Genomic DNA, 27,025 nt, shown 5'->3' with positions numbered 1-27,025 from the left:
CCGGAAAAACATTCTTAGCCAGTCGACTGTGTGTACTTTTCGTAAAGACACAAAAAAACCACAATAACAACAACAACAATACTCATTGAGTGGGAACTGCAAATGTCAAATTATTTGTTATGGTTGCTGTTGCTGACATGTGTATTTCATAAACAAGCAAGTGATTTGCTGAGTGCTTAGCCGCCTCGCTGCTGGTGTTGCTGGTGTGCGGTGAACGTGTGAAGCGCACAGCTGATTGCGTGTGTATATGTACATGCCACACACATACGCCTAACGGCTGCCTCCACTTAATGTTCGATGCTCAGCCACTATGCTTGCGTTGGCTGCCATTTAATTTACTGTTGTTATTGCTTTTTGTTTTTAAATAGCGTTCAAGCACGTAAATGTCAAATGAAATGGGCTAAAATTAAACGTTTTGGCATCGTGGGAAAATCCAAAAAAGCGTGCAACGTTGCTTACGCCGGCAAAAGTGAGCGGGAGATGGCAGGAAAGTGACGCAAGAATTTCCTTGTTGGCTTTAATTAATTTTTAATTTTATAAGGCAGTTTATGCGTTTGTCACTGGAATGTTTAAATCGCTGTCAGCAGTTTTGAGCGACATTGCCTGCAGCTGGCATACTCGTTAGCGTCGCACGAAGTGTCCTTAAACATTAATGGATTATTTTTGAAATCGAAAAGATTGAGGAAATTAACAGTGTTCGCTTTGAAATTAAGGAAATCAGTGTTCTAAAGTGCACCGGAAATTTTGGCGGCAAAATGCGATTGTTATATTTGTAATACTTTTTATTTGAGCTGTTCAGTACTGAAAGTATTTAATTATCAGGCTGAAATATATTTTTATATGCATTAGGTTGTCAAATATCTCCCTTCCGCCTTTTTGTCTTTTGAATTTCGCGACATTGTATAAAGCTCTACAGAGCTCGTGTCTGGCAATACTATACATCTTTGAAAGGTTTTGACATAACCTACAAAACGACGCTATGCATGATTAGTTTGGATATTGCGTTCAACAGTTATAAACGTGTTAACATGGCGTTCACTAATGCCGAAATTCGCGTTATTTTAAAGTTTTCCTTCGTTAAAGGCAAATCCGTTAGAGAAACGTTCCGTGAGATTAATGGTGTTTTGGGGGATGGTACTCTAACACTTCTAACTGCAGAGTAATGATTTCGACTATTCAGAGCGGGTGAAAACGACACCATGAATAAGCCAGCCGGCGGAAGACCTGTGACGGCGAATACCGATCAAATAATGGGGAACATCGAGTTAGACCGGCTTGTGGCATCTCGTGACATCGCCCATAAGATGGGAGCTAGCCACCAAACCATTTTAAACCATCTGCAGAAGGCTGGATACACAAGAAAGCTTGATGTTTAGGTGCCGCATGATTTGACGATAAAAAACCTTCTGGGCTTGAAGCAGGCGATCGACTAGAAGCGTCCAGAATTGGCCAACAGGAAGGGTGTAACGTTCCAGCAGGATAACGCCGGACCAGACTTCGTTGATGACTCGTCAGAAGCTACGGGAGCTCGAATGGGAGGTTTTATCGTCTCCACCATATAGCCCGGACATAGCGCCAAGTGATTACCACTTGTTCCTGTCCATGGCGAATGTCCTTGTTGGTGTAAAGTTGAACTCAAAAGAGGCTTGTGAAAAGTGGCTGTCCGAGTTCTTCGCAAATAAGAAACAAAGGGGCTTCTACGAGGGAGGTATTATGAAGTTGCCGTCTAGATGGAAACAGATTATCGAACGAAACGGCGCATATTTGAACTAAATCCGATCACTGCCTTACTTCACTTTTTATAAAGCATTGAATAAAGAGCGCAAAAAGCGAAAGGGAGCTATTTGACAACCAATATCTTGTATAACACATTTTTATATATTCTGTCAAGAAAATTCTTCACAGTAGCATTTCTAAAGATATTTGTCTTAATATTGATCAGTTTGTATCGGATATGCTATAGAGGACTGATATGAGACAATATGTAATTCATACCAAAACTCGCAATGACATCTTGTCAAACAAAACCTTGATTTGAATCGGTCAAATGGTAAAGTTATAGTAGTCTGATCTACATATATGCTGATCTATATGTTATAGTAGTCTCGATCCTAAAAATTTTGTTCAGGATTTTAAGGCAATCATGAACAGAATTATTTATGTCACTGGACTGGATTTGTGTTTGTAAGGCAATTATGGACAATAATCTGTGATTAATTTCCTTGAAGATATATTGTCAAATAAAAGTTTTCCATATAATATTAGGTCTACAATTGTGCTTCTGCCGTTTTCCAACAGATGTCTCTGGGGTGCAAGCACTGGTCGATTAAATCGATTAAATCGTTTTATATCGATCTTGGAGATTTGTGTCAACATTAACCCAACAAAATATTTGTAGAGATCTGTTTGCATCCCAAACTTATTCTCAACTGAAAATGTCACTTTTGAGCCGAATTTTCGACATTTGCGGGAAATTTTTCTTATCTTTTTTAATTCCAAGAAAAGTGCGTGCTGTGAGGACCCGTCCACGTTTTACTGAGGCTGACACATACATAGATAATACTATTACTCTACTTGGCTTCATTACCATCTATGATGATTCTATTAGGCATTAAAAATATAGATTTTTGTTAAAGAAACTTGTGTTAGTTTTACAAAAAATGGATCATAAAGCATTTCGTGTGTTAATTAAGCACTACTTTTTGAGGGAATAAGGGAAAACACTTTTATACAATAAAGCCTTAAATTTACAAAAAAACGGCGGAAGCAAAGTTGTAGACCCTATATTATAGCCTATTTCGGCGGCGCCGAAAATGAGCAGTTGACTTGCCAGATTCGAAAAAGACCAAGAACAGAGGGTACCTTTCTGCTTATCGAGGAGGCCTGCAACAACATACATACACCGAAGTGCGGATAATAAGGCGGTTATTTAATAAAGTTTGACTAATTTCAAGCGCTATCATGTATGGTCTTCAACTTGGAATTTGAAAAGAACTGGTTGTAGCAAAGTAATGAAGCGCACCGTATTTCAGAGAAAGTTATTAGGGCAACCCCGTAAGATGGCGTCCTTAACCCTTTTGCTCTTAATTATAGTGGCGAACGACCTTTGTGGAACTTAAGGATTTATAAACAGTTAGCATTTTCAAATTGGTTTCTTATTTATAATTTCGAAAAATCTCTGATTTTGAAAAAGTAGTACTTTAGAAAGGAGATCAGGCTCATAGTCCGTGATATAAATACTTCGTCAAAAAATTCTTTCTTTTGTTTAAAGTTATTGAATGTTGAAATTTAGAGCATGATGAAATTATTTTCTCATAAACTACTGAAAGATAAATCAATGAAATTTTTGTGAAGTCAAAGAAAAAATGTTCGTGGTACATATTATAGATTTTTTTTCACGATCCATGTTTTAAATAATAATATTTTACATAATTTTTAAATTTTTTTCATATGTTCTTCATTGTTAAAAAAACTGAAAAGTATGTGGCACAACGTGAAAAATATTCACCTTTGTTAAAAAGTTAAGAAAGATTTCAATTTCGCCATAATCTTTAGATGAAAGGTTCTATGATTTAAAAGTGGTGGATTTAAAAATCGAGTCGTATGTCTAGTAGGTGTGGTTGTAGTCAGATTATTGTGCATTTGACAATTTCGTTGCTGTAACAGAAGAATGTTCGTATCGAATGATTCTGTCCATTTACTTCAGGGAGTTTTTACATAACCGAACTAAATGTTCTAACTCTGTGCAACATGTTGGAAGTATAAAAATCAGTACACCTTTTCCACCTGCCATATATTCAAAGCCAACCGCTAGTAATTTTTTCCTACGTAAGTCTGACGCTTTAACGCTTTCCACTTTTTGTAAGTGTTTATTTTTAGAACACGAAATAGCTCAATAAATAATTAATTTGTATACAAATATGTACACCAAGGTATTTCATGCGAGTATTATTTGAAAGGCCGTTGCGTGTACTCGCCCTTCATTCATACGCTTAAATACAGTTATTTATTTATTTCTTTATCTGTTGGATTGTAGTTGTGCTCAAAGCGTTTCTAAATTTAGCTTTTATTGGCAATCAACAAAAAACTTCAATAATAAAAACGGAATATGTATAATTTATTTGTTTTTGTTAGGTACACACATGCATACGTGATGATACAAAGAATAGTTATTAATAAATACCAGGTATTATTATTATTGGCGTTCACTTACGATTCAACTTGTATTAAAATATTTTGTGTTTTTTTATGAAAAAATAATTTCTTTATTCACATATCATACAGTGCAAAAATGGATTTGCGTGTGAAATACCATATGAGAAAATGGGTAATAAACAGTTTTTATTTAAATAATGGGTTAATAGCATAAATATTTTAGTAACAAAAAACTATGTTGCTAAATACCAAATTAAAAATATTTTTTTTAATAGCATTTTTGTGAGAGTTTTATTGTTGTCGCCTTTAATGCAATCCCCATTTCATAATATGCACTTACGACAACGCTTCTTCCAATTTCAAACTTGATTTTTGAGATAGCCTTTAGCTTCTTCAGTGATTTTCATCTATTTTTTAAACGACAGCCCTTTAAGGGGTACATGGGTTTACGGGTTTCAAAAAATCGAATTTTTTATTGTCTTATTAAATTCTACAACACTTCTAGAATATAGTAATTTGAAATGTAAATTTTGAAATTAATCCGAATAATAGTTTCGAAGATACAGCCTTGAGAACTTCTGTGTCGAGGCTAGCTAGACATAGTGCGCCGCGTTTAAACACGTTTTTTTCGAAACTTTGTTTTTGAAGTCGTTTAGCAAGATTTCTCGAGAACTGCTGAACGGATCTTCATGAAATTTTAAGCAGGACTCTGAGATACAATTCTTAAAGACTCGGACGACGGATTTTTTCTGGATTACAAATTGAAATTTTAATTTTTTTGTAGAATAGTCTGCCAGAAATCCATTTTTGAGTTTTTTTCCTTTGTCCAAGTTCTAAATTAACATTTTAACTAAAAAAAGTTTTTTCACTTTAAATGATCATTCCGAAGGGTCACCAAAATGGCGTCACAGTTTAAATTTTTTTTTTTTTTAATTTCAGAACTTCTTTGTATGTTTCTAGTGTATGTTTGTAACAATAAAAATTCTAAAATATATATGGGGTACTCACAACCCGTCGTAAAGCATCGTAAAATTATAAATTTTTACACTTGTTTAAAAAAATTGTTGTTGGATTTCATACAAAAATGAGTACACATTTACAATTCTCAATGCTATGTTTTCGAATTGTTATAGCTTATAACTTTAAGAGACTTGTGAAAACCCTAATCATTTTTAATATGAGAAAAAATTGTGGAAAAAAGGATATTTTTTACACGAGAAAACCCATGTAACCTATTAAGTTTAGTCTTAATTTTTGGAAATAGGAAAAAATTGACAACTTAATCAAACAACTCTCTGAGGATTTATCCTCCCTGTACTTCTCAACTAAACTCACTAAATAAATATGTCAGGAACATTAAATTTTACAGACAAGATTGTGCTTATAAGCTTCAAAGCAGTCGGTGTAACATTGGTTGTGGCACCGCCTATCTTTAGATTAATTATCTCTGGAACGACTCGATCAATTTTAACTAAGTTTGGTACATAATAACCTTATGTTATATCGAATTGGTTCCAATCAAACTAAAACCACGCATTCTTCCTATTTAGGGTATTTCCGGAAAGTAATAGGACTGATTTTCTTACGCCGCGACTGTACTTCAGAGCGTGCGCGCACCGTCTAAATTCAATAGAAGGCGCTCCTAGCTAATGAACGAGCGACTGGTCAGTTGGCTCCGAGAACCTGACTGGTTCAAGCCCTTGAAGAGTCAGCACAGATATTTTGACGCGACATGTTTCTGTGACTGGTGCTTGCCGAAAATGCAGCGTTCGTTAGAGCAAGGATACGCATTTAAGTTCTGTGAGACGTTTGATATGATCAAGCAGGCTTACCCAGATGTTGCTTTAGCACGGCTTTTCGAAAGGCCGGGAAGAGGTTGCTGATGAGACCTGCGACTTCGACAAACACTGGCAATGTGACTCGTGTGCGCAAAGTTTTGAACTTGGACCGTCGGCTAAGCATTATATGTTAAAAAGTATTATCAAAAAAAAAATAAAGTTTTACGTGGAAGTCCTCAATTGACTCAAACGAAGGGTCAATCGGACCCGACAAGACATCGCAGCCGATGAGAAGTTGCACCACGACAACGCTTCGGCTCACACCGTCTTTCTTGTGAACAGTTACATAACCAAGTTCGTGATTCCAACGCCTAAATGTAGCCCCCGGACTTTTCAGTTTCCTTGCCTGAAAAGGCCGATGAAAGGCAAGAATTTTGAGACGACAGAGGAGAACCATGCATATCGGCTCTCAAAGCTATTCTGGAGAATGCCTTCCGTGACGCCTTCAGTGCTTGGAAATTGCGCTGTCAGCGCTGCATCGACGCAGAAGGAGACTATTTTAAAAGTTTTTAAAGAATTACAACGATTGGTTCAACAAATTTATTTAAATCGACTCAATCCTTTTACACTCCGGACAAAGCTTGTATATCACAATCCTTAATTCAATATGCTTCTTTCAATGAAGCTATTTTAATAAAACTTTTCACAAATATTGGCATTAAGGTCTTCCATCTCAAGTCAAAAAATAATCGAAATCGGTACACCCTAGCACCTGCAGTGCTCATGGCATATGTCTTACCGAAAATATCAATTACTTCTGGCACTTCCGGCTCAATTCATTGGACAAATGTAGCCGAGTTAACAACATCGCGCCAGTCGTTCTTTTCGCAATTTAGCGCCAGTTCGAGATACCAAGTAGCTAGGTCCTTCTCCAACTGATCTCTCTAATGGAGTGGAGGTCTTCTTTTTTTTGCTTCGCACGGCGGGTACTGAATCGAAAACCTTCAAAGCTAGAGTGTTTCCTTACATCCGGACAACATGACCTAGCTTGCGCAGCCGCTGTCTCTTGATTTGCAGAAGTATGAGAATGTCGCCGTCTATCTCGTACAGGTAATCGTTTCATCAACTGCGGTATTCGCCGTTGCCAATGCGCAAAATAGCATAAATCTTTCCCAAAACCTTTCTCTCGAAAACTCGTAACGTCGACTCATCAGATATTATCATCGTCTACGCCACTGCACCATATAGCAGGACGTGGATGAGGAGTGACTTGTAGAATTTGATCTTTTTCCGTCGAGAGAGGACTTTACTTCTCAATTGCCTACTCAGTTCACTGTAGCAACTGTTGGCAAGAGTGATTGTGTGTTAGATTTCAAGGCTGATACTGTTGTTGGTGTGGATGCTGGTTCCAAGATGGACGAAATTATCTACAACTACAAAGTTAAGACTGCTAACAGAGACCTGCAAGCCAAGTCGCTAATGCGATGACTGTTTGCTTGTTGACAAAAGATATTTCGTCTTGTTCTCGTTCACAACCAGCAACCACGCTTCGCTTCCTTATCCAGTCTGGAGAAAGCAGAACTAACGGTACTGTTGTTGAAGCCAATAATATCAATATCATCGAATGTGAAGATTTTACTAACAATTTTCTTCAACAGCCGGCTCGTTATGCATCACAGTGTTCCCCAGACATGGCCTGTAAAATTTTTTGTTTCCAAAACTAAAAAGATCAATGAAAGGACGTCGCTACGCTACGATTGAGGAAATAAAAACTGCATTGAAGAAGGAGCTAAACACGATCACAAAACTGGATTTTGAGAATAGGAAATAACGCTAGCAGAAGTGCGATATATCTGAAGGTGATACTTTGAGGGGGATAAAATGGATATTAATGGATACTATCGGGTGATTTTTTAAGAGCTTGATAACTTTTTTTTAAAAAAAAACGCATACAATTTGCAAAATCTCATCGGTTCTTTATTTGAAACGTTAGATTGGTTCATGACATTTACTTTTTGAAGATAATTTCATTTAAATGTTGACCGCGGCTGCGTCTTTAGGTGGTCCATTCGGAAAGTCCAATTTTGGGCAACTTTTTCGAGCATTTCGGCCGGAATAGCCCGAATTTCTTCGGAAATGTTGTCTTCCAAAGCTGGAATAGTTAAGCTGGCTTATTTCTGTAGACTTTAGACTTGACGTAGCCCCACAAAAAAATAGTCTAAAGGCGTTAAATCGCATGATCTTGGTGGCCAACTTACGGGTCCATTTCTTGAGATGAATTAATTCTCCGAAGTTTTCCCTCAAAATGGCCATAGAATCGCGAGCTGTGTGGCATGTAGCGCCATCTTGTTGAAACCACATGTCAACCAAGTTCAGTTCTTCCATTTTGGCAACAAAAAGTTTGTTAGCATCGAACGATAGCGATCGCCATTCACCGTAACGTTGCGTCCAACAGCATCTTTGAAAAAATACGGTCCAATGATTCCACCAGCGTACAAACCACACCAAACAGTGCATTTTTCGGGATGCATGGGCAGTTCTTGAACGGCTTCTGGTTGCTTCTTCACCCCAAATGCGGCAATTTTGCTTATTTACGTAGCCATTCAACCAGAAATGAGCCTCATCGCTGAACAAAATTTGTCGATAAAAAAGCGCGAAACACATTTCGAACCCAACACTGATTTTGGTAATAAAATTCAATGATTTGCAAGCGTTGCTCGTTAGTAAGTCTATTCATGATGAAATGTCAAAGCATACTGAGCATCTTTCTCTTTGACACCATGTCTGAAATCCCACGTGATCTGTCAAATACTAATGCATGAAAATCCTAACCTCAAAAAAATCACCCGATATAAACACTTTCTTATGAAATACAAAATTCACGACAATTTTTTGAACGAACCTCAACCCTACCTTTTTAGTCATTTGAGAAATGCCCTTATGGAGAACTTTAATCAATTAAATTCTAGGCTTGATAGCATAGACCAATGCTGAAAAGTATTGTTGTTGGTAAATTGAGTGCGATTGCTGAAGTATTTTGTGAGAAATGCGTATTTTATCTGGAGAGGAGCCGTTTTCCCAAGATTTTTGCAATAGCACTCTTTATATTAAATCATATTAAAGTTCATGTTCCTGCTTTATAAGTTAATCGTACAGAAGTACATCCACGTAAAAATATGTAATTCTATTATACTTACTTACTTGCTTACTTATAGCCATTTTATTGTTCGAACAACAAAGCAAAATCATCATTAAATCACTTTTACAAATACAACAAGTAAGGAAGGGCTAAGTTCGGGTGTCACCGAACATATTATACTCTCGCATGATAAAGTGATAATCGAGATTTCATTATCCGTCATATACATATTTTTTTATTTTGCTGTAAAATTAATTAGAATAGTAGTTCCTGAGATATGGTTTTTGGTCCATAAGTGGGCGACGCCACGCCCATTTTAAATTAAAAAAAAAACCTGGGTGCAGCTTCTTTCTGCCATTTCTTCCGTAAAATTTAGTGTTTTAGTGATTTTCAACATAACCTTTGTATGGGAGGTGGGCGTGGTTATTATCCGATTTCTTCCATTTTTGAACTGTATATAGAAATGCCTGAAGAAAACGACTCTGTAGAGTTTGGTTGACATAGCTATAGTCGTTTCTGAGATATGTACAAGAACTTAGTAGGGGGCGGGGCCACGCCCACTTTTCAAAAAAAACTGCGTCCAAATATGCCCCTCCCTAATGCGATCCTTTGTGCCAAATTTCACTTTAATATCTTTATTTATGGCTTAGTTATGACACTTTATAGGTTTTTCGGTTTTCGCCATTTTGTGGGCGTGGCAGTCAGCCGATTTTGCCCATCTTCGAACATGACCTTCTTATGAGAAATACGTGTACTAAGTTTCATAATGATATCTCAATTTTTATTCAAGTTACAGCTTGCACGGATGGACGGACAGATGGACGGACGAACAGACAGACATCCGAATTTCAACTCTACTCGTGACCCTGATCACTTGGGTATATATACTTACAAACAACCGTTGTGTGAACAAAACTATAATACTCTCCTCAGCAACTTTGTTGCGAGAGTATAAAAATTCCTAGTCGAGTTCCTGACGAGGGCAATTAAAAACGAATACTCGAGCGTTTCAAAGAGCTTTGGCCGTTTCTATTTTTCAAGCGAAGATTAATAAAACTTATGTATGTATGTATGTATAACTGCAATATAATTAACATGCGCAAATGTTAATGTCATGACGACTGTGCGCACAATGCGTATTCTGATTTAATGTGACACCACCACTTTATTGTCCACTGCTTACCCCACACCACACCTTGTTATGTTATGTACTCACACATACAATATACTATATAACTAGTATACTTCACACATTTTTTCGACAGTAAGTAATGCTAATGGGAATAAGAATGTAAATGGAAATGGGAATAAGAATGGAAAATGAGAACACATCTTGAACTTACCCTCTTTGAAATAAGTCAACATTGAAGAATTTATAGAGCTCAACGGAAAATTCAATTGTTGCTTGCAGGTCACCCATGCCGAGCCGAATGCCACAGCGTCACTGTCCTCAAATACCGAGTCGTCCTCAACGTCCTCGACGTCCTCGTCGCCCTTTTCGTTGTCGTAGTCGTCGTCTGTGCTATTGTGCTAAACACCTACGGCACTATTTTTTCCTGCTGACGTAGTAAACGTTGCTATGACGTAGCGAGTATGATGTACCAAACGCCAAGCCCAAGATGAGAGGCTGGCAATGCAACTAAGAATCCTTGTTAATCGTTGCGGCTGCGTTTGTTTACAAACCGCTTGTGCCGTCGTTGCCGTGCCGCCTTACCGCATTTGTGGTACGCTCACTGGCTACTGTTGTGCTTGTGTTGTTGTCGTCGCCAGTTGTGACTCGAGTATGGAGGCACTGAACAAATGGCGCCACTTGTCCTTAACATAAATCGCAAAGAACGACTGCTAAGGTCCCACTTCAGCTTGGCAGTCACTATTAGCGAGTGTTGTGCATTGAAGGCGATTTTAAAGTGAGACGCGAGCTTCTGCTATGATTACGTATTTACGTACATGTGTGTGTGTGTGTTTGCGAATTTCCTTAAGTTTCCAAGTTGGCGTGCTTGAGCGCAGTTCGGCCTGCCTTTTTGCTATTACTTTGTTGTTGGTTTTTTTTTGGTCTCGGTTGCTGTATTTAAAAGTTGCTGCCGTCCGTGTTGCTGCTTTAGCTGTTGCTGCTATTGTCTTTGTTGTTGTTGCTGATTTCGGTAGCGCTTCGTATTGTGGGGTTTGAGTTCCGCAATTTGTGTCATGTTTTCCTCTTGACTGCGCACGAAAGGAATTTTAATAATGCAAGGCGTACTTTTTACAAGCTTTCTACTACTTGACATTCTCCCCTTCTCATACAAACGCGTATAACGGTATACGCTTTCAATTCCTTTTTTATAATAGCGTACGCCTACTCTGGCTTTGACTTTCTCGCTGACTTAGCGGCAGCGCAAGTCATTCTCGTTGATTTCGAGTTCATCCTTTGATTGGAGAACGCTCTGAAGTGCATTGCTGGCGAAAAGAAACTGCAAAAAGATTTGAATTTGTGTACAATTCCTACAAAAGTTCACTTTATTAAAACTTTAACGAAGTCATTCACTTAAAAAGCTTATTATTTATTGATGGCTAGAACGCGATAGACTAATATCAGCACGCGCTAATGTTAGAAACACAATTTACGAGCCTGTTTTGTGCTGCGTCTCGTGCCTTTTCGCCTTTAATGGCATTACGTTGTCGCGCGATGCTCACGAACTGCTAACTTCGACCGTACTAAGCACACGAAATTAGTTACGCCGGCTCACGAGCGCGTGAGTCAATAAAATTGGCTACAAATTTTTGCAAATAATTGGATCAATGCGTCATAATATGCGAGGCTAATGACCGTCCAACGACCGCAGCACCCAACTAAGCGACTAGACCGCGTGCTTACTTGGACCTGACACACAATGTGCCGTTATACACACTTGTATGTATGCGTAGACAACGTCTAAAAGTAAACAACAACACATAAAGCAACCCATAAATTGGGTAAATAACAATCGATGGGCGTCCAAGCGACTGCGTCCGTTTGAAGTGTGGTGCTTGAGCGGCGTAAATGGTCGGAGGTTTGGCACTGTTCGGACGCTTTATGGGTTTTTTTGCCCACTCGGCCGAGGTTATGAGGTCAATACGAATACCAATACTGTTGGAGTGTATGAAGTAGAAAAAAAAGGAAGAAGTACCGCGTACTAGAATGTGAGAACAAATAACACAAAAGCACCTAAACGCGAACTCGATAAAAGGAGGTAAATGCGAATGCAATAAAATAATATCCGTTGATTAGGTCAAATGGTGTATACCTTTAACAGGCGATGGGTGTGCATTACAGTCTATATTTTTTATAAGGTGGGTTAGGTTGGGTAAATAATTCTCGTGAGGCCACGAGTTCTGCGACAGGGAGCCTGAAATACCAGAACCACATCTGCTAATGCAGTGCACAGCAGTTTGCAGGCGCTGGTTGAAGGCCCTTGGATCCATGTTGCCAAATAAGAATCATATCGTTTCGCTAGCACCTAGCAGTACATTGGGCTTTATCAATATGCTGGCGCAAGTTGAGTCTTTGTGATTTAGGAGAGGGCACATTAAACCTAAGGCCGAGGTGCATTCCTCGTTTATCAATGAGGTTCCTAATAATCCCACTTGGCCGGAGAAGCCTCTCCATGATGTACAGAACTCCTAGATATCCTAGATATGGGTCAAAAAGATTGTCATCTATCGACAAACCGATTAGAGTCTGCACGAATTAATTGAGACGGCTAATATCGATTTCTCCCAATCCGCCGCGTTCGTAAAAAGTATGGCAACCGAGATGCTTCAGCCATAGTCTGGCAAAAGCTGAACAGTGACGGAAAAAGTGTATCGATGCTTCCTCCTCATCTTCCTCATTAGAATTTTAAAAAGTTGCGCCTTCCAAAATCTTTAGTAAGTCTTGCTAAGAGCTAGCATTTCAATGTTTTGGACCAAAAACGGCTTTCGCTACTCCACCAGTACTGCATGTTGACCACCGCTTGCTAAGTTCGGGCAAGGCTTCACTGTTAGCACTGTTTAAGACCTGAACCGCAACTCTTCTATCGGTGTGAATGCATACCTAGCTAAAAGAAGTTACACTCTAGGGAAGTACATCTGCTGGCTGTCACTTCTATGTGAAATACACTACAGTAGTCTGGCAGACTGAAACAAGAGTTGATTGAAAGCTCCTGGCAGAAATTTTCCCTCCAATCTTCCCTTGATCCACATATTTATCGGAGGAAAATGCTCGGAGAAAATGCCGCTAGGAGTAGGTAGCAGGGGTCCAAGTTATCAGGGGTACAGTGCAAGTGCAAGAGGATTTTGGAATATTCTTCCCTGAGCCATAAGGAATGTCGCTCTCTGGACTCTAAGATATTTCACAGAAAATAAAATTAATTGTTCTTAGGTTCCAAGAGACAACATACGATACACATGTACGGGTAGTACAAGGCGGATATTAAGCTATAACTTATATTTAGTTTTTAATATTTGTAGGACATTATTTTCTCTTTCGCAATGTTAATTTGATTATATCAGGTAAATCAAGAATACTTAAGCTATCTCCGCATAACTGCTGGCACTTTTGAGTAACTTTGGTTTGGTTTGAGATCATTTATCTAACGGCTTAAGTGACTAGAAACAAAAGCAAGTAATTTTCAAAAACTTTTTACGATCGTCCTAAAATAAGGAATCTCGTTTTCTCAGCGCTCGATATTCAAATCTCTCAAATAAACACCTAAAATTGTAGATGTGTAGAACAAATATCGAAGCAATAAAACTACAAATAATTTTTTCATATTTTTATATCCCTACTTTTCCAATATCTGTCAGTACTCAATCTGTGTGTTATTTTATATAAATTGTATGACAATGTAAGACTTTTTGGCAATTTTATGTCTAAGGGTTGGCTTTTAGAGTGGGCCAATATTTTCGGATTTATTGAGAAAAACTATAAAATGTCATTTAGCTCTTAAAGTTGAGGCCAGTAACTCCGAATTTCGGTAGTAAATTTTAATACTTTCGACTGGTTCATGGATCGTATATCTTTCCATGATGAAATGGTCAACATTAGTGAAGAGAGATGTCAAAAGAGCGGGAAAAATATAGTGTCGTTTGCTCTCCCTATCGGTCTAATTTTGAAGCGTCCGTATTGAAAACCCCATTTAGAACTCCTTACTACTGTATATCTGTGGCGCCTGGTCCAACAAAAAGTTGGATTCAGAGAAGATTTTTTTAGTTAAAAGTTTTATCTTTATAACGCCATATATCGTAACCCAATCGCTCTTATACAACGCGTGATCCTCCCAAATATGTGGCGTTCTATTGGAGAAATAATGGATTTATTTTAAAATTAAACCTGAAAGAGGGTTTTACTTTTTATTTACATATGACCATAATTACCAAAATTATACTCGAACATATTTTTTAGGATTAGTATGTATTTGAGTTAGCAATTTTCATAGGATAGGATGTAGAACTGTTTTGCGACTAGTCGAAACCTAGTAAGATTTTTATAAGATTTACACAAAAATTTAGTAAATATTTTATGAAAGGTAATCTTAAGGAACAAGGAAAAAAGTTATAGATTATTCCTCCTGAGGTCTCTCCATTATTTTTTGAACTAGTATTAGTTTTTGCATTCTGGGATATATGAGAGTATTGACTGGTTATCGAGTTTCCAGATACATTAATATACTTTATAAAATTGGTATATGAAGGTTTTTCTCTCAAATATATACTTTTATTATATTAATAATTATAAGAAGAACTATCGAAAAGCTATCACAAAAAACTGGAAATCGAGAAAACTTCAGTTAATTATCTGGGCGGTTTAGGGATTAAACAATAATCAAACAATTTTAATTACAACAATATTCATTACTTTAAAATGGAAATTGTTTTGGTGATGCGACAGGTAAGAAATATTCTGAATTTAGGGTCTTTCCAAAAAACTTCTATAGCAATATACTTGTATGACTTGTCTTTTCAATATAACGGCAGAGCCAAGTAGAGATACTTTTTCCAATATCTTTTTTTGACAGATCACGCGTGAGTCGTGTCAAGCTGCCATGTTATTTTGGTTCAGTTTTGTTTGATGTTTCATCATGGAAAGACTTACGCCTGAATTCGCTTAAAAATCGTTTGAATGGTCAACATAATCGGGTTAATGAGCATACTGTTCGCAACACCATCACGCATCTTCAGACCCAGCATTCATTATTGGATAATATTCGACCGAATATAACACGTCTAGAAGGCAAACATTTTAGAGAAAAATTTTGTGCAGCTATGAGGCCTACTTCTCGGTCAATGAATGTGGCAAAATTGCCGCATTTGGAACAAAAAGCAACCTGAAGAGGCTCAATAGCTGCCATTTTATACAGAAAAAACAACGGTTTGGTGAGATTAGTGGTCCGGTGGAATCATCGATCTATATTTATTCAACAATGATGCCGGTGAGAACATAACAGTCAATGGCGACTGTCATCACGCCATGATAACCGACTATTTGATGCCTGAATTGGAAGCTCGTGATCTCGGCGAGATTTCGTTTCAACAAGACGACGTCACTTTCCAAACATTTTATCAATTAATGGATTTATTGATAGAACACTTCGGTGAGCAGATAATTTCACGTTTTGGGCCTTGGCAAAACATCACTCGCGTCTTTCGCCAGTTAACAGTCGAAATGCTCGAACGAGTCATCGAAAATTGGACTCAAAGGATTGGCCATCCGATACGGAGCCGCAACCAAAATTTGAAAGAGATATTCTTCAAAAAATAAATGCCAAAGAATATTCTTTCGAATGATAATAAACATTCCCCATTAAATTAGAAGTTTCTGTGTTTTCTCTTTAAAAAAGAGAGTAGGAAATTTGGAAAGGTGATCCATTTACAGTATCATGAAAATCAACAATTATTTACAATAACTGCAATTTTTTAAATAAAAATTTCTGAGACTTTTAAATAAATTTCGATGGACGACCGCTTGAATGTGCTCTCAACAGTGATTACTCCGTTTTCTTACAAAATAAGAAATGTCAAAAATTTGCTGCGGACTCATGAGGATAGGTCATATGTCAAAATGAAGACCTATAAAATTGCGGAAAGAGGAAAACGTTAAAGAAATTATCAACATTATTCATATTACAAGTAGTAAAAGCTTTACTTTGAAAAAAGTTTTGATTTACTTAAGAGCGCTAGGACATTAATTTTGCTTATTTTCGAGAAAATTTTGAACCATGAATTCAAAGTTAAGCTAACAGGTGTCGCTCACGAACAGGCAAAAGCTTAGGTGCGAGCTCAGCACTCTCCAATCATTTATCTTATATACTTATTACTTTTCATTTGAGACCCGTCGAAGCTTGACTTGCAAAGATGAAATATAGGTAAACACGCACAAATAATTTTGTTCCTCCATATGTACAAAACAAAGTTTATCAGCTCGCTGAAAATTGAGGAAAAATCTCTGATTATTATTCATCCTGAGGCTATTACGTTGCGTTATTACTACATTATAGCTCAGGTAACAACAAAAGCCAGCTAAGGTTTCATTGTGTGTTTAAGGTATATGATTTTCCACCTTATTTAGATTTACGCATGCATACATATATATTCACATATATACTTACATACTACATAAGTGAATGCAAGCTAAGTGTAAATATAAAGCATTTGTTCTGACAGAGCGTCAAGCTCAGCCGGAATGAGGCCAAGTGGCTTCAGTGGATAAAACTTTTAATCGCCACACAAATATATACACATATAGTATATATGAAACTGTATAGATGTCATATATATTTATGTAATTTTGCATATATGTATGTATTTCTGGCACCTACTAAGGTACATAAAAGCAAACATTTTTCCAACCCACCTCCGCCTTCCACAACAATGATTAATACCAGCTCAGCATTGTCGTTAGTTCGCATATCGTGGACTTGGCCTGCCTTATGTGGCGCCAACGCCTGGCTAAATAAATGAGCGCTGAAATTATGTTTATAATGGGGAGAAGCATAAATATATGATAGAATGGAGCACAAGCGGCGCGGAGCAGATAGTTAATGCAACCTGCTTGGACGCGCGATTGTTGGTGTTGTTAGCTGGCTGGTGTTGATGATGGCTTAGTGAGCGCAGCTTGTTGACACAATAAAATGATTGAAATGTTAAGTAGGAAGGAAGGAAGTTGGAGGAGCCGCGCGACGTATGGAGGGCAGTTGGAGCCTGTACCACAGTGGTTAGTATTTTACGTAGACTTCATCTACATATTTACATATTACATATGGTGTAGCATTTAGGCTTGATAAGTCAATGAATTTTTGAATTATTAACTTGATTTTTATTATTAAATTTTAAAGCAAATGTTAGAAGTAAAATACATTTTGAAGCAGACGGATCACTAGTCTGTTAATTGTATCATTTTGAGGAAAGCAACTTTTTTTATTGTGAAAAAAAAATGTATAAAAAGTAATTTCACGCGTTGATTAACTATTGCTTTTTGAAGGAAAAAAATACAGTGGAAGCGAAAGTTTGGCCTGATGATGACTTTCCGGACACTGCCCAAGGAAAATCAACCATTCAAGTATTGGTATCCTAAGTTTATAAGTTGTGAAATGAGCACCAAAGACGATGAACACAGTGGACGCCTAAAAGTGGTTGTTGCCGGTGAAAATATCAAAAAAGTCCACAAAATAATTTTGTATGACCGTAAAGTGAAGTTGTTCGAGATAGCAGCACTCTAACGATATGAACTGAACGTCATTTCACATCATTCACAAATATTTGGGTATGAGAAAGCTCTGGGCAAAGTGGGTTTCGCGCGAGCTCACTTTTGATCAAAATCAAAGACGAGTTGATGATTCGGACCAGTGTTTGGAGATGTTTAAGTGTAGTAAACTCGATTTTTTCAGTATAATGTGATAACAGATGAAACATGGCTCCATTATTTCACTCAGAAGTTCAATCGACAGCCATTCAAGTGGACTGCGCACGATGAACCCGCGCTAAAGCATGGAAAATCGCAACGGTCGGCTGACAAGGTTATGGCGTCTGTATTTTGGGCTGAGCATGGAATAACTTTAATTGACTACCTTGAAAAGGGAAGAACTACCAACAGCAACTACTGCATAGCGTTATGGGGCTGTTTGAAGGACGAAATCGCCGAAAGAAAGAAGAAAAGGGAAGTGCTGTTTCACCAAGACAAGGCACCGAATCACAAGTCTGTAAAAACCATGGCAAAAATCAATGAGTTGGGCTTCGATTTGCTTCTACAAATACGTACATCGTATTCTCCAGTTCCGGTCGCCAGGGACTATTTCTTGTTTTCAAATCTCAAATGAATGAAGCTGGGAAAAAGCTTTCGTCGAATGAAGAGGTAATAACCGAATCTGAGGCCTATTTTGAAGCAAAGTACAAATCATACTACAAAAATGGTAGCGAAAAGTTGTAGGTTCGCTATAAACAGTGAAGGGAACTATGTTGAATAAAAACTATTTACTGGACAAAACTCGACTTTTTGACTTTTTGCTTTGATATCGTAAGCCGTGGACTTTTCAATAGACCTTACATTTCGATATCACTTTGATAGTGTAAAGAATAGCAGCTTTCAAAATTTCTAAATTTAAATTAAATTAAATGTCTGCCTTTTAGTGCGGGCAAGATATAATTTTTTAAAATTTTCCGTTGTATCACAAGTTGGATAAGAAGGAGGGTTGATTTAGGGAAAATAAATTTATTCTTCTTGAAAGAGTGCTTGACTTTGATCTCAACATCCAATCGATCCAACAACGCGCAACGGGAGGCAGTCGATAATGTTGCGGTTTTGGAGATTATGGACGACTTTGACGAAAAACCAACTATTCAGAAGACTGTTCTTTTCGTTTTGTTCAGTGCTATATTGTCTTTTGAACGTTAGATTTTTGATCGTTAGTTAGTAAGAACGTCAGCACCATTTCATGAATATTCGCGATGTTTTCTGGCTTTGTTATAGTCTGGCTGAACAGGGTTCATCATTTGTGCTATAAAGGTTCCAAACGAAGTTTAGCAAAACTACTCTTAACTCTCGAATTTGCTGGGGACGTAAATTAATTAATGTAAAAAACAATGTTTTGCCAAAACACTAAATGCTCTCCCTCGTTTCTCTTTTTTAAATCAAAATAGCATAGAAAGTCTCTCTTTGTGATCAATATCTTGAGAGCAATTGGATGAAATGTCATGAAACTTTACAGTAGTTTGGTTAAGATTAATGCTCTAAGACAGGAGGAAAGATTTTGTATTCGTAGCTCGACCTATCGGTCAGGCCAAAGAGCTGCATACATATGTGACGAATATTTAAGTGCAGTTTTTCGTAGAGTGTAAATAATCTTTGGGAATAGAAAATTGTACGGTTGAACCTTATCTTAGATGAAGAACTGGTATTATTACTCAATGATGTGGGCATTTCGAAAAGTCAAATACATTAAAAAGTGAAATTGGATGAATGGGAGCCAAGTGATTTTGATACCAGAAATGATGCTTGAACACTACAAAAAAAAAATCATCGTTATGTTGTGCATGGTTGTTTTTGCATAGGATTGTGATTGGTAAAGAAAAATGGGCTTATTATGACAACTCTAAGCGCATATGTGAAACCTGATGACTTCATGACGCCACCTTAGAGTGGTATTAAAAGGGCATGCTGTATTATGAGCTTCTGGATCCGGGTGAAACCTTTTATGGCGGATGATACCGACAGCAACTCATCAAGTTGAAACGAACGATTGCCAGAAAACGACTGGAATTCACGACTAGACATAAGGTCAAGCCGGGATGGTTCTTTCGCCAAATTGTCAGAAAGAGTGACAAATGTTTTAGCCTCATATGACCATGTGATGAGGCGATTAATATTATTTTAAATGCTTTTCTTACATAAACATTAAAATTTTGACGGAAAAAATCACATAGTTACAAACCAAATATGTTTTTGAGGTAAAAAAGACTTTAGCTAAATTTTGTAAAGAGTTTGTGAGTCCGAGTAATGTGAATAATACCTTGTGTGCAAAAAATATAAAATTTTATTCATGGACATATCAAACAACCCTCGTACCATTATAGAGAGTTGGAAAAGTGCTTTAGTTGCTCTTTTTTTCCTTTTTACTGTTCGTGCCATTAAAGCAGCAATAATGAACAGACAAGAGGCCACAGTGCACCAAAAAAGAAAACAAGAAACCGAAAAAACAAGGTGAACGCCAGCGAAATGACAGCTGCGGTGGTAGGTCACCCATATTGTCGCGTATGTGTGTAGGCAACACCTCAGCACCGCTGCAGGTGGATATGTGCTAGAAAACAATTCGTGCCACTGACAGTCAAGTGAAAGTGATGACGCTGCCAGTTCAACACACACCACACACACAGATATACACAAACATGGTAACACGAGCTTAAGCACTTTGAAAACTACTCTAATTCAGAGCAGCTTAACTGAAAGCGTGTGCACATACATATGTATGTACTCATATGCTCGCACATAACGAAGATTTTTAAGTGACATGCACATGAAATTATGTGGGCGTGCAGATTAAGTGGAACGTTCCATTTTTTATACTAGTTGTTGTTGTTGCTGTCACTTTCGTTGCGGTAAATCTACGAACACATCAGGCGCACAAAGTGTCCCGACCGCCCGTCAACCTATTTAGGAATGGTCGTTGCGAGTACAAAGCACAGGACGTGTCTTCAAAGACTCTCATTGTGGCAACACTGCTTTCACTTCCGCACTCATGTAATCGTTTAGCCCTATCGTGGCTTCGTTTATGTTATGTAGTGTTTTCGAATATGTGACAACAACACACACAAAACTGACAGGCAATGGGATAATGCGTTATAATTTATGTACGACATCAAAGTGCATGCGTCGCTGCGTCGCACACAACCAAATTTGGGTTAGGTCAACACACGAAGGGATAATCGCGTGCTTTATTGGTTTTGTACTATGCACGGATATCACATTGTTTCAGGGCCTACGTACAGCGCTTCCTCATTGAGTAAGGGTGTACAAACACACTTGCATACATACATATATAGGAATGTGGGAAAGCACTTCATCATCATCGTTTTAGTGCAAGCTTTGCACGCTATTATGTATGTATGTATATAGCGCTGTGGAAATGTATAGCCTTGATAGTAGTTTAGATAGTTTGTAAATAGCAATCGGTTGAATCAACTGTGATTCCGCTAAGTGCTGCGCTATTGTGTGAGAAAGCAATGAGCAAGGAAGTTATCGTAACCGATGATGGATTATGGATTTGAGATAATAAATAGATATAAATGTATTAAGTAGGTATACAATCTCACGGTAGAGTTCACAAATCGGGCGACTCGGTTTTGCAGTAGTAAGATATGACAGTATCGATGAACATGAATGCTCTTGCAACTTGCAAGGATTAAAGCTAGGGAAGTACCTTCAGGCAACAGATTTTTCAATAAGAGCGCTACAAAGGTTTTGTTTCTAAATAAACCAAAAACGGTCTAGGATATCAATGAAATTCTTTATTTCTGTGCAAGTACATCAGACGCTGAACCCAATGTTCAATGCTTTTTATGCATATATAAATCGGCCGATACCGATATATAAATCGGCCGCTACTGCTGCCGTTCCTCAATCGTTGCTGGCTGGCTGGTATAGGCCGTAAACTTCACATAGCCCTACAGGAAATAGTCTAACGGCGTCAAATCGCACGACCGAAGCGGCCAGTTGACTGGGCCATTTCGTGAGTTAACATGTTCACCAAACTTAGTTTTCACTAAATCTATTGTAACATTCGCAGTGTGGCTTGTGGTGCCGTCGTGGTGGAACCACATATTTTCCAAGTCCATATTATCCATTTCGGGCAAAAACTATTCGGTTATCATTGAGCGGTAGCGATTTCCATTGACAGTTCATGATCACGGAAGAAGTACGGCCCAATGAAGCCGTCGGCCCATAAACCGCACCTAACCGTAATTTTTTCGGGATGCAATGGTGACTCATGGAGTACCTCAACTAATGCGCTAGCGGCAGCAATATTCTCGACATTATGGGCACTTTTTTGTCTTACTGCCAAGGGAACATTTTGTACTGTGCCTGTGGATTCAAATTTTTCCAATAGCCGCTCAATTCTTGATCTGACGCGACGATTATCACGACCCTAAATTGGACGTAGCACTGTTAAAGTTGAGGCCACTGTCTCCGAAACCTTAATGAAGAGAAATGCCAAAAGAGCGGGAAAGAATATGGCGTCGTTTCATCGGTCTACTTTTGTAGCGTCCCTATTGAAAAACCCGTTGCATAAGGGCTGTTAGTTCTAAGTTCAGCCTTGAAATCCAACGCAGAATCACTGCACTGCCAACAAGTGCTACTTTGGATTGAGTATGCAAGTGAAAAGTAAAGTCCTCTGTCGATGAACAAAAACCAGCATCTACAAGTCGCTCATCATTCCCGTCCTGCTGAGAGAGGCGGGCTTAGGAGTGTTTGAGAGATCGTTTCGCGGAAGATGTATCTTCATTGCCCCTTGGGCAACGGTACATACCGGTTACGATGGAACGATGATGAAATACATCATCGACATAGTTCAGCGAATTAAAAGAGCGGCTGCGCTGGGTAGGTCATGTTGTCCGAATGGATGAAAATACTTTAGCTCTGAAAATATTCGACACAGTACCCACCCGTGGAAACAGAGGAAGAGGTAGACCTCCACTCCGTTGGATGGACCAGGTGGAGAAAGACTTGGTTACACTTGGAATATCACATTGGCGCAAATAGAGAAAGGGAAGAACGTCTGACGCGCTGTTGTAAACTCGGCAGTGTCTACGCTAATAAAGAAGAAGAAGAAGAAGGAACTGGCTTTCCCATATTCGTTATCTGATGGCTTGAACAGTTTTAGTCCGGGAAAACTCTCTATTAAATACTATATCCAAGGTTATTACTTTTTCTCAACCTTCCGCCTGTGGTATATAAGAGCTTCAGAATTTGGTATTTAGGTTCTTATAGCGCAATAAGACATTTAATGTTTTTTTCAGTTTCTCCATTTTCAAACATGCCTGTAAAATAATGAGTCCGTATGAAGTCTACTAGACACAATTTCTATTTCCTTGTTTTAGTTCGAGATAAGTATATGTACATATGTATGTACATATCTTATTACGAAAGATCTCAGCATATTAAATTAATATCTTTTGTTACCGAAAATTCTTGGATTACCTTGTTTCTTGGATGGTTGAAAACGGGTGAGCAGAAGCGCCAAAACGAAGGGGCCGCACCTTGGTCATCATCAGGCGCATTGAGCTCCCAAGTAATGAGCAATTAAGTCTTATCCACAAACTCAATGGATTTGATGGAATATCGGATTTTTTCATTCAATATCTTTTAAGTTGGAAAACTTGGAGCCATGGAATATATGTATCTAGGCAAAAAGCGTATCATACTACGCGTATGCTTTGCGTTTCGCCGATTCCACTATACCAATTTTATGAATAGTGGGATATAGAAGTAGATGCCCTGTGATAACTCCTAAAATGTTATTTATTTCCTTCTTGCTTATAAGTAGTGGCTTTGGCTTGTTCAACATTAACACGGTCCCAAAGTAGCTTTGTAGAAAGCTCTGTGTTGCTAATGTTTGTGGTGTTTCTCTAAATGAAATGAATGGTCTAGGGCAGCTTATGGAAATTACATTCCCGACTGCCTCTGAACGACTCAACTATCCAGTTGATTTTTTTCGGTTTTACCACTGAGAATGTAGTACGACCATTTTGCATAATCTTATGTAATGAGACTTAGTGTAGGCGCAAGAGATGTTGATGAGATGAGATGATGAGATGATGAGAAGAGAGAGAAGTCCACTTGGCGCCTTTTGTTAAGCCACAAATTTTAAGAATTTAAATTCTGAAAGACTGAATTTTAGTTTAGTGTGAAGTTACCTCCTCCGTATGGATTGCTACAGAAAAATTCCGCTCCCGTAACTACCAATCAAAGAAACTTCAAATTTTAAGATTCAATTTGAGTTTACAGCATTCGAGAAATTTTAAATTTATTATTAAATTTATACCATCATGGCTTATGGTATTTTAATTTTATTGTAATTACGGAAGTATTTAGAGAAGAATATTTAGAATAATGTTAGTATTTTCTTTTTGGTGTCCCAAATTTGCGAGACTTATGCTTAAACATCTTGGATCTCATATCTTAACCATTTGAAAATCGACACCGATCGCCAAAGTTGATTTACAATGAGCGCAAGAGCTTTATACATGTATGAGAATTTGATAGAATAAGAAATAATATTCAGGAGTATCTGGCAAAAATCCTACAAAATACAGTCTCTATTTCGATGATCGGTCTTCAAACCTCACCACCAGCTGTCGAAGAAGTATACATGAAAATAAAGTATCCGAACATTTCTTTGGTCGGTATGCTTTGCTGAGTTTGTTTCCTTGTTTTAATTCCTTCTACAATAAAATGTATTGGGTAGTCGAAAAGGTCTTTTCGTATTTTGTCTATAGATGTCATTGCAGTCGTATATCTCCAGTGCTAGCAATCAAATTTTGTCATATCATATATTGTTGGAAAGGTGAGATTTTAAGCTTCATTTAACCAAAAAATATTTGGTTTTGGTTGAAAAAAAGTTACAGCTATTCAAAAATTAGTGAAAATAATGAAGAAATTCGTTACATTTTAAATTGCGTAGCACAATGATGATTCGTTCGATCCGTTCTGGAAATTTCGATTTACACTGATGAAAGTTTTACACTGATGGAATAATGCCTCCAGCGGAAAAATGGCAAAAAGTGATCGAACACAGCGGTACATATTTGTTTATTTATTTATTAGTATAAATATAAAAACAAAGTACAGGAAAAGGCTAAGTTCAGGTGTCACCGAACATTTTATACTCGCATGATAAAGTGATAATCGAGATTTCATTATACGTCATTTACATATTTTTCAAATACCGTATTTGTGTAAAGTTTTATTCCGCTATCATCATTGGTTCCTAATGTATATACATATTATACAGAAAAGGCATCAGATGGAATTCAAAATAGCGTTATGTTGGAAGAAGGCGTGGTTGTGAACCGATTTCACCCATATTTCGTACATGTCATCAGGATGTTGAGAAAATATTATATACCGAATTTCATTGAAATCGGTGAGTAGTTCCTGAGATATGGTTTTTGGTCCATAAGTGGGCGAGGTCACGCCCATTTTCAATTTTTAAAAAAAGCCTGGGTGCAACTTCCTTCTGCAATTTCTTCCGTAAAATTTAGTGTTTCGGACGTTTTTCGTTAGTCGGTCAACGCACTTTTAGTGATTTTCAACATAACCTTTGTATTGGAGGTGGGCGTGGTTATTATCTGATTTCTTCCATTTTTGAACTGTATATGGAAATGCCTGAAGGGAACGACTCTGTAGAGTTTGGTTGACATAGCTGTAGTAGTTTCCGAGATATGTACAAAAAACTTAGTAGGGGGCGGGGCCACGCCCACTTTTCCAAAAAAATTACGTCCAAATATGCCTCTCCTTAATGCGATCCTTTGTGCCAAATTTCACTTTAATATCTTTCGACTACCAAAAAATATATACTTATATAGCTAAATTTATATATTTGTCCATTGTTTACCATTTCTATTTGAATCTCCCCTTATTTACCATGCAAGAGTATTTGCAACAGTTTACATATCGTCCAATTAAGAAGTGGATCAATCAACCCTTGGGGAGTTTAGCATAACTTTCAACTAATCTAAGTAAGCCCGCCTATCACAAAGTTTGTTTTATTTTATCACTCAATATTTTTCCGCAATAAACTTATCTTTGTATGCCTAGGTATAAAATATAGAAAATTAGTCTGAAAGTAAGCCTCCCCCATATAAGACGGCCACTTAATAGTTTGTAAACATTTTTGCGTAAATACGTAAACATATTTGTAAATATATGGTTGCCTTCATTCTCGCATCGTTGATGTAGTTTGCCAGTTAGGTTTGCTGCTATGACATTTCCTTAGTTTTCTACGTCATTACTATTACGATATTTTCACTTTTATCATTTCCTTTAGCTCCTGCTGGATATGCCTTATTTCCCATACTTCACATGCCATTCCTTACGCAGTTCAAATGATTATCGACTATACCCTCCTAATGGCAACTAAACTTTTCCGGTTGCGGAGTGTTGAGAATGCCAACATATGTACGTATATATTGTATGTAGTGGGAGGCAGCAGCAAGGAAATGGCGCAAAGTAGTCGGGCAATATTGAAATGTAGCCATAGCGTGTGGAATTAAATTGGTGCTGAGAGGGAATATAAATGACACAGGGGTTTTATAATAAATTGTCTATTAAAACGCATACGTTCACAAACTATTTACGAGACAGACTGCAGATATCCGCACATGGTTAGAGAAAATGTGATACATATTGGATACAAGTGCGTGCAATAATAAATGTACAGTAATGGTCAGATAAGGGTAGCTAGCCAAACTTTTCTAAGGAAATGGTCTTTTATTAGAAATATTTTGTAAACTCGGAAGGAAATCATTTGTATGATAAATTTGTTACGAATATCTTATAGAAGAGGTAAAAGGTATTTGTGTGACATGTCGTATGAGTAACATTTTGAATTAATTTAAAACAGCATTATTTATCGCTGTCATCGAGCTTTCAAAGTTTAGTAGTGTTTCACTTCAAATAAAAGCAATTTTTCTAAGTATATTATTTCGAGCTCTTTATTTATACACCTATCCCTACAGCTCTCTTCGACTCTAAACAGGCGCGGACAACTATATCATATAGCTGCCATAAAAACTGTCCGATCGAAATTAAGCTAAAGCTTTTTTATAGGCTTTTATGATGTAAATAAAGTGCACTTGTGAAGGTTAATATAGCTTTGATGCCGTCGAAGAAGACGTTTTTTCTTATTTTATAAGATATTTGCCTTATAAATTTTTAGAGTAGTGACCCAAAATCCTATAGAAACCTTTC

General features: G+C 37.6%; 1 protein-coding gene across 1 annotated transcript in view; it reads right to left on the bottom strand.

Moving 5' to 3' along the window:
- LOC120777106 (protein FAM135B-like) overlaps positions 1-27,025 on the bottom strand; it is a 45,167-nt gene that overhangs the window by 988 nt on the left and 17,154 nt on the right. Inside the window, exon 2 of the mRNA XM_040108242.1 lies at positions 10,416-11,519. Coding sequence (XP_039964176.1) covers positions 10,416-10,492 — 77 coding nt within the window. The 5' untranslated portion in view covers positions 10,493-11,519. The remainder of the gene's footprint in view (positions 1-10,415; positions 11,520-27,025) is intronic.

This window comes from Bactrocera tryoni, chromosome 5, assembly GCF_016617805.1.
Source record: "Bactrocera tryoni isolate S06 chromosome 5, CSIRO_BtryS06_freeze2, whole genome shotgun sequence".
NCBI lineage: Eukaryota > Metazoa > Arthropoda > Insecta > Diptera > Tephritidae > Bactrocera > Bactrocera tryoni.
This window is presented reverse-complemented; position numbering and strand designations above follow the sequence as displayed.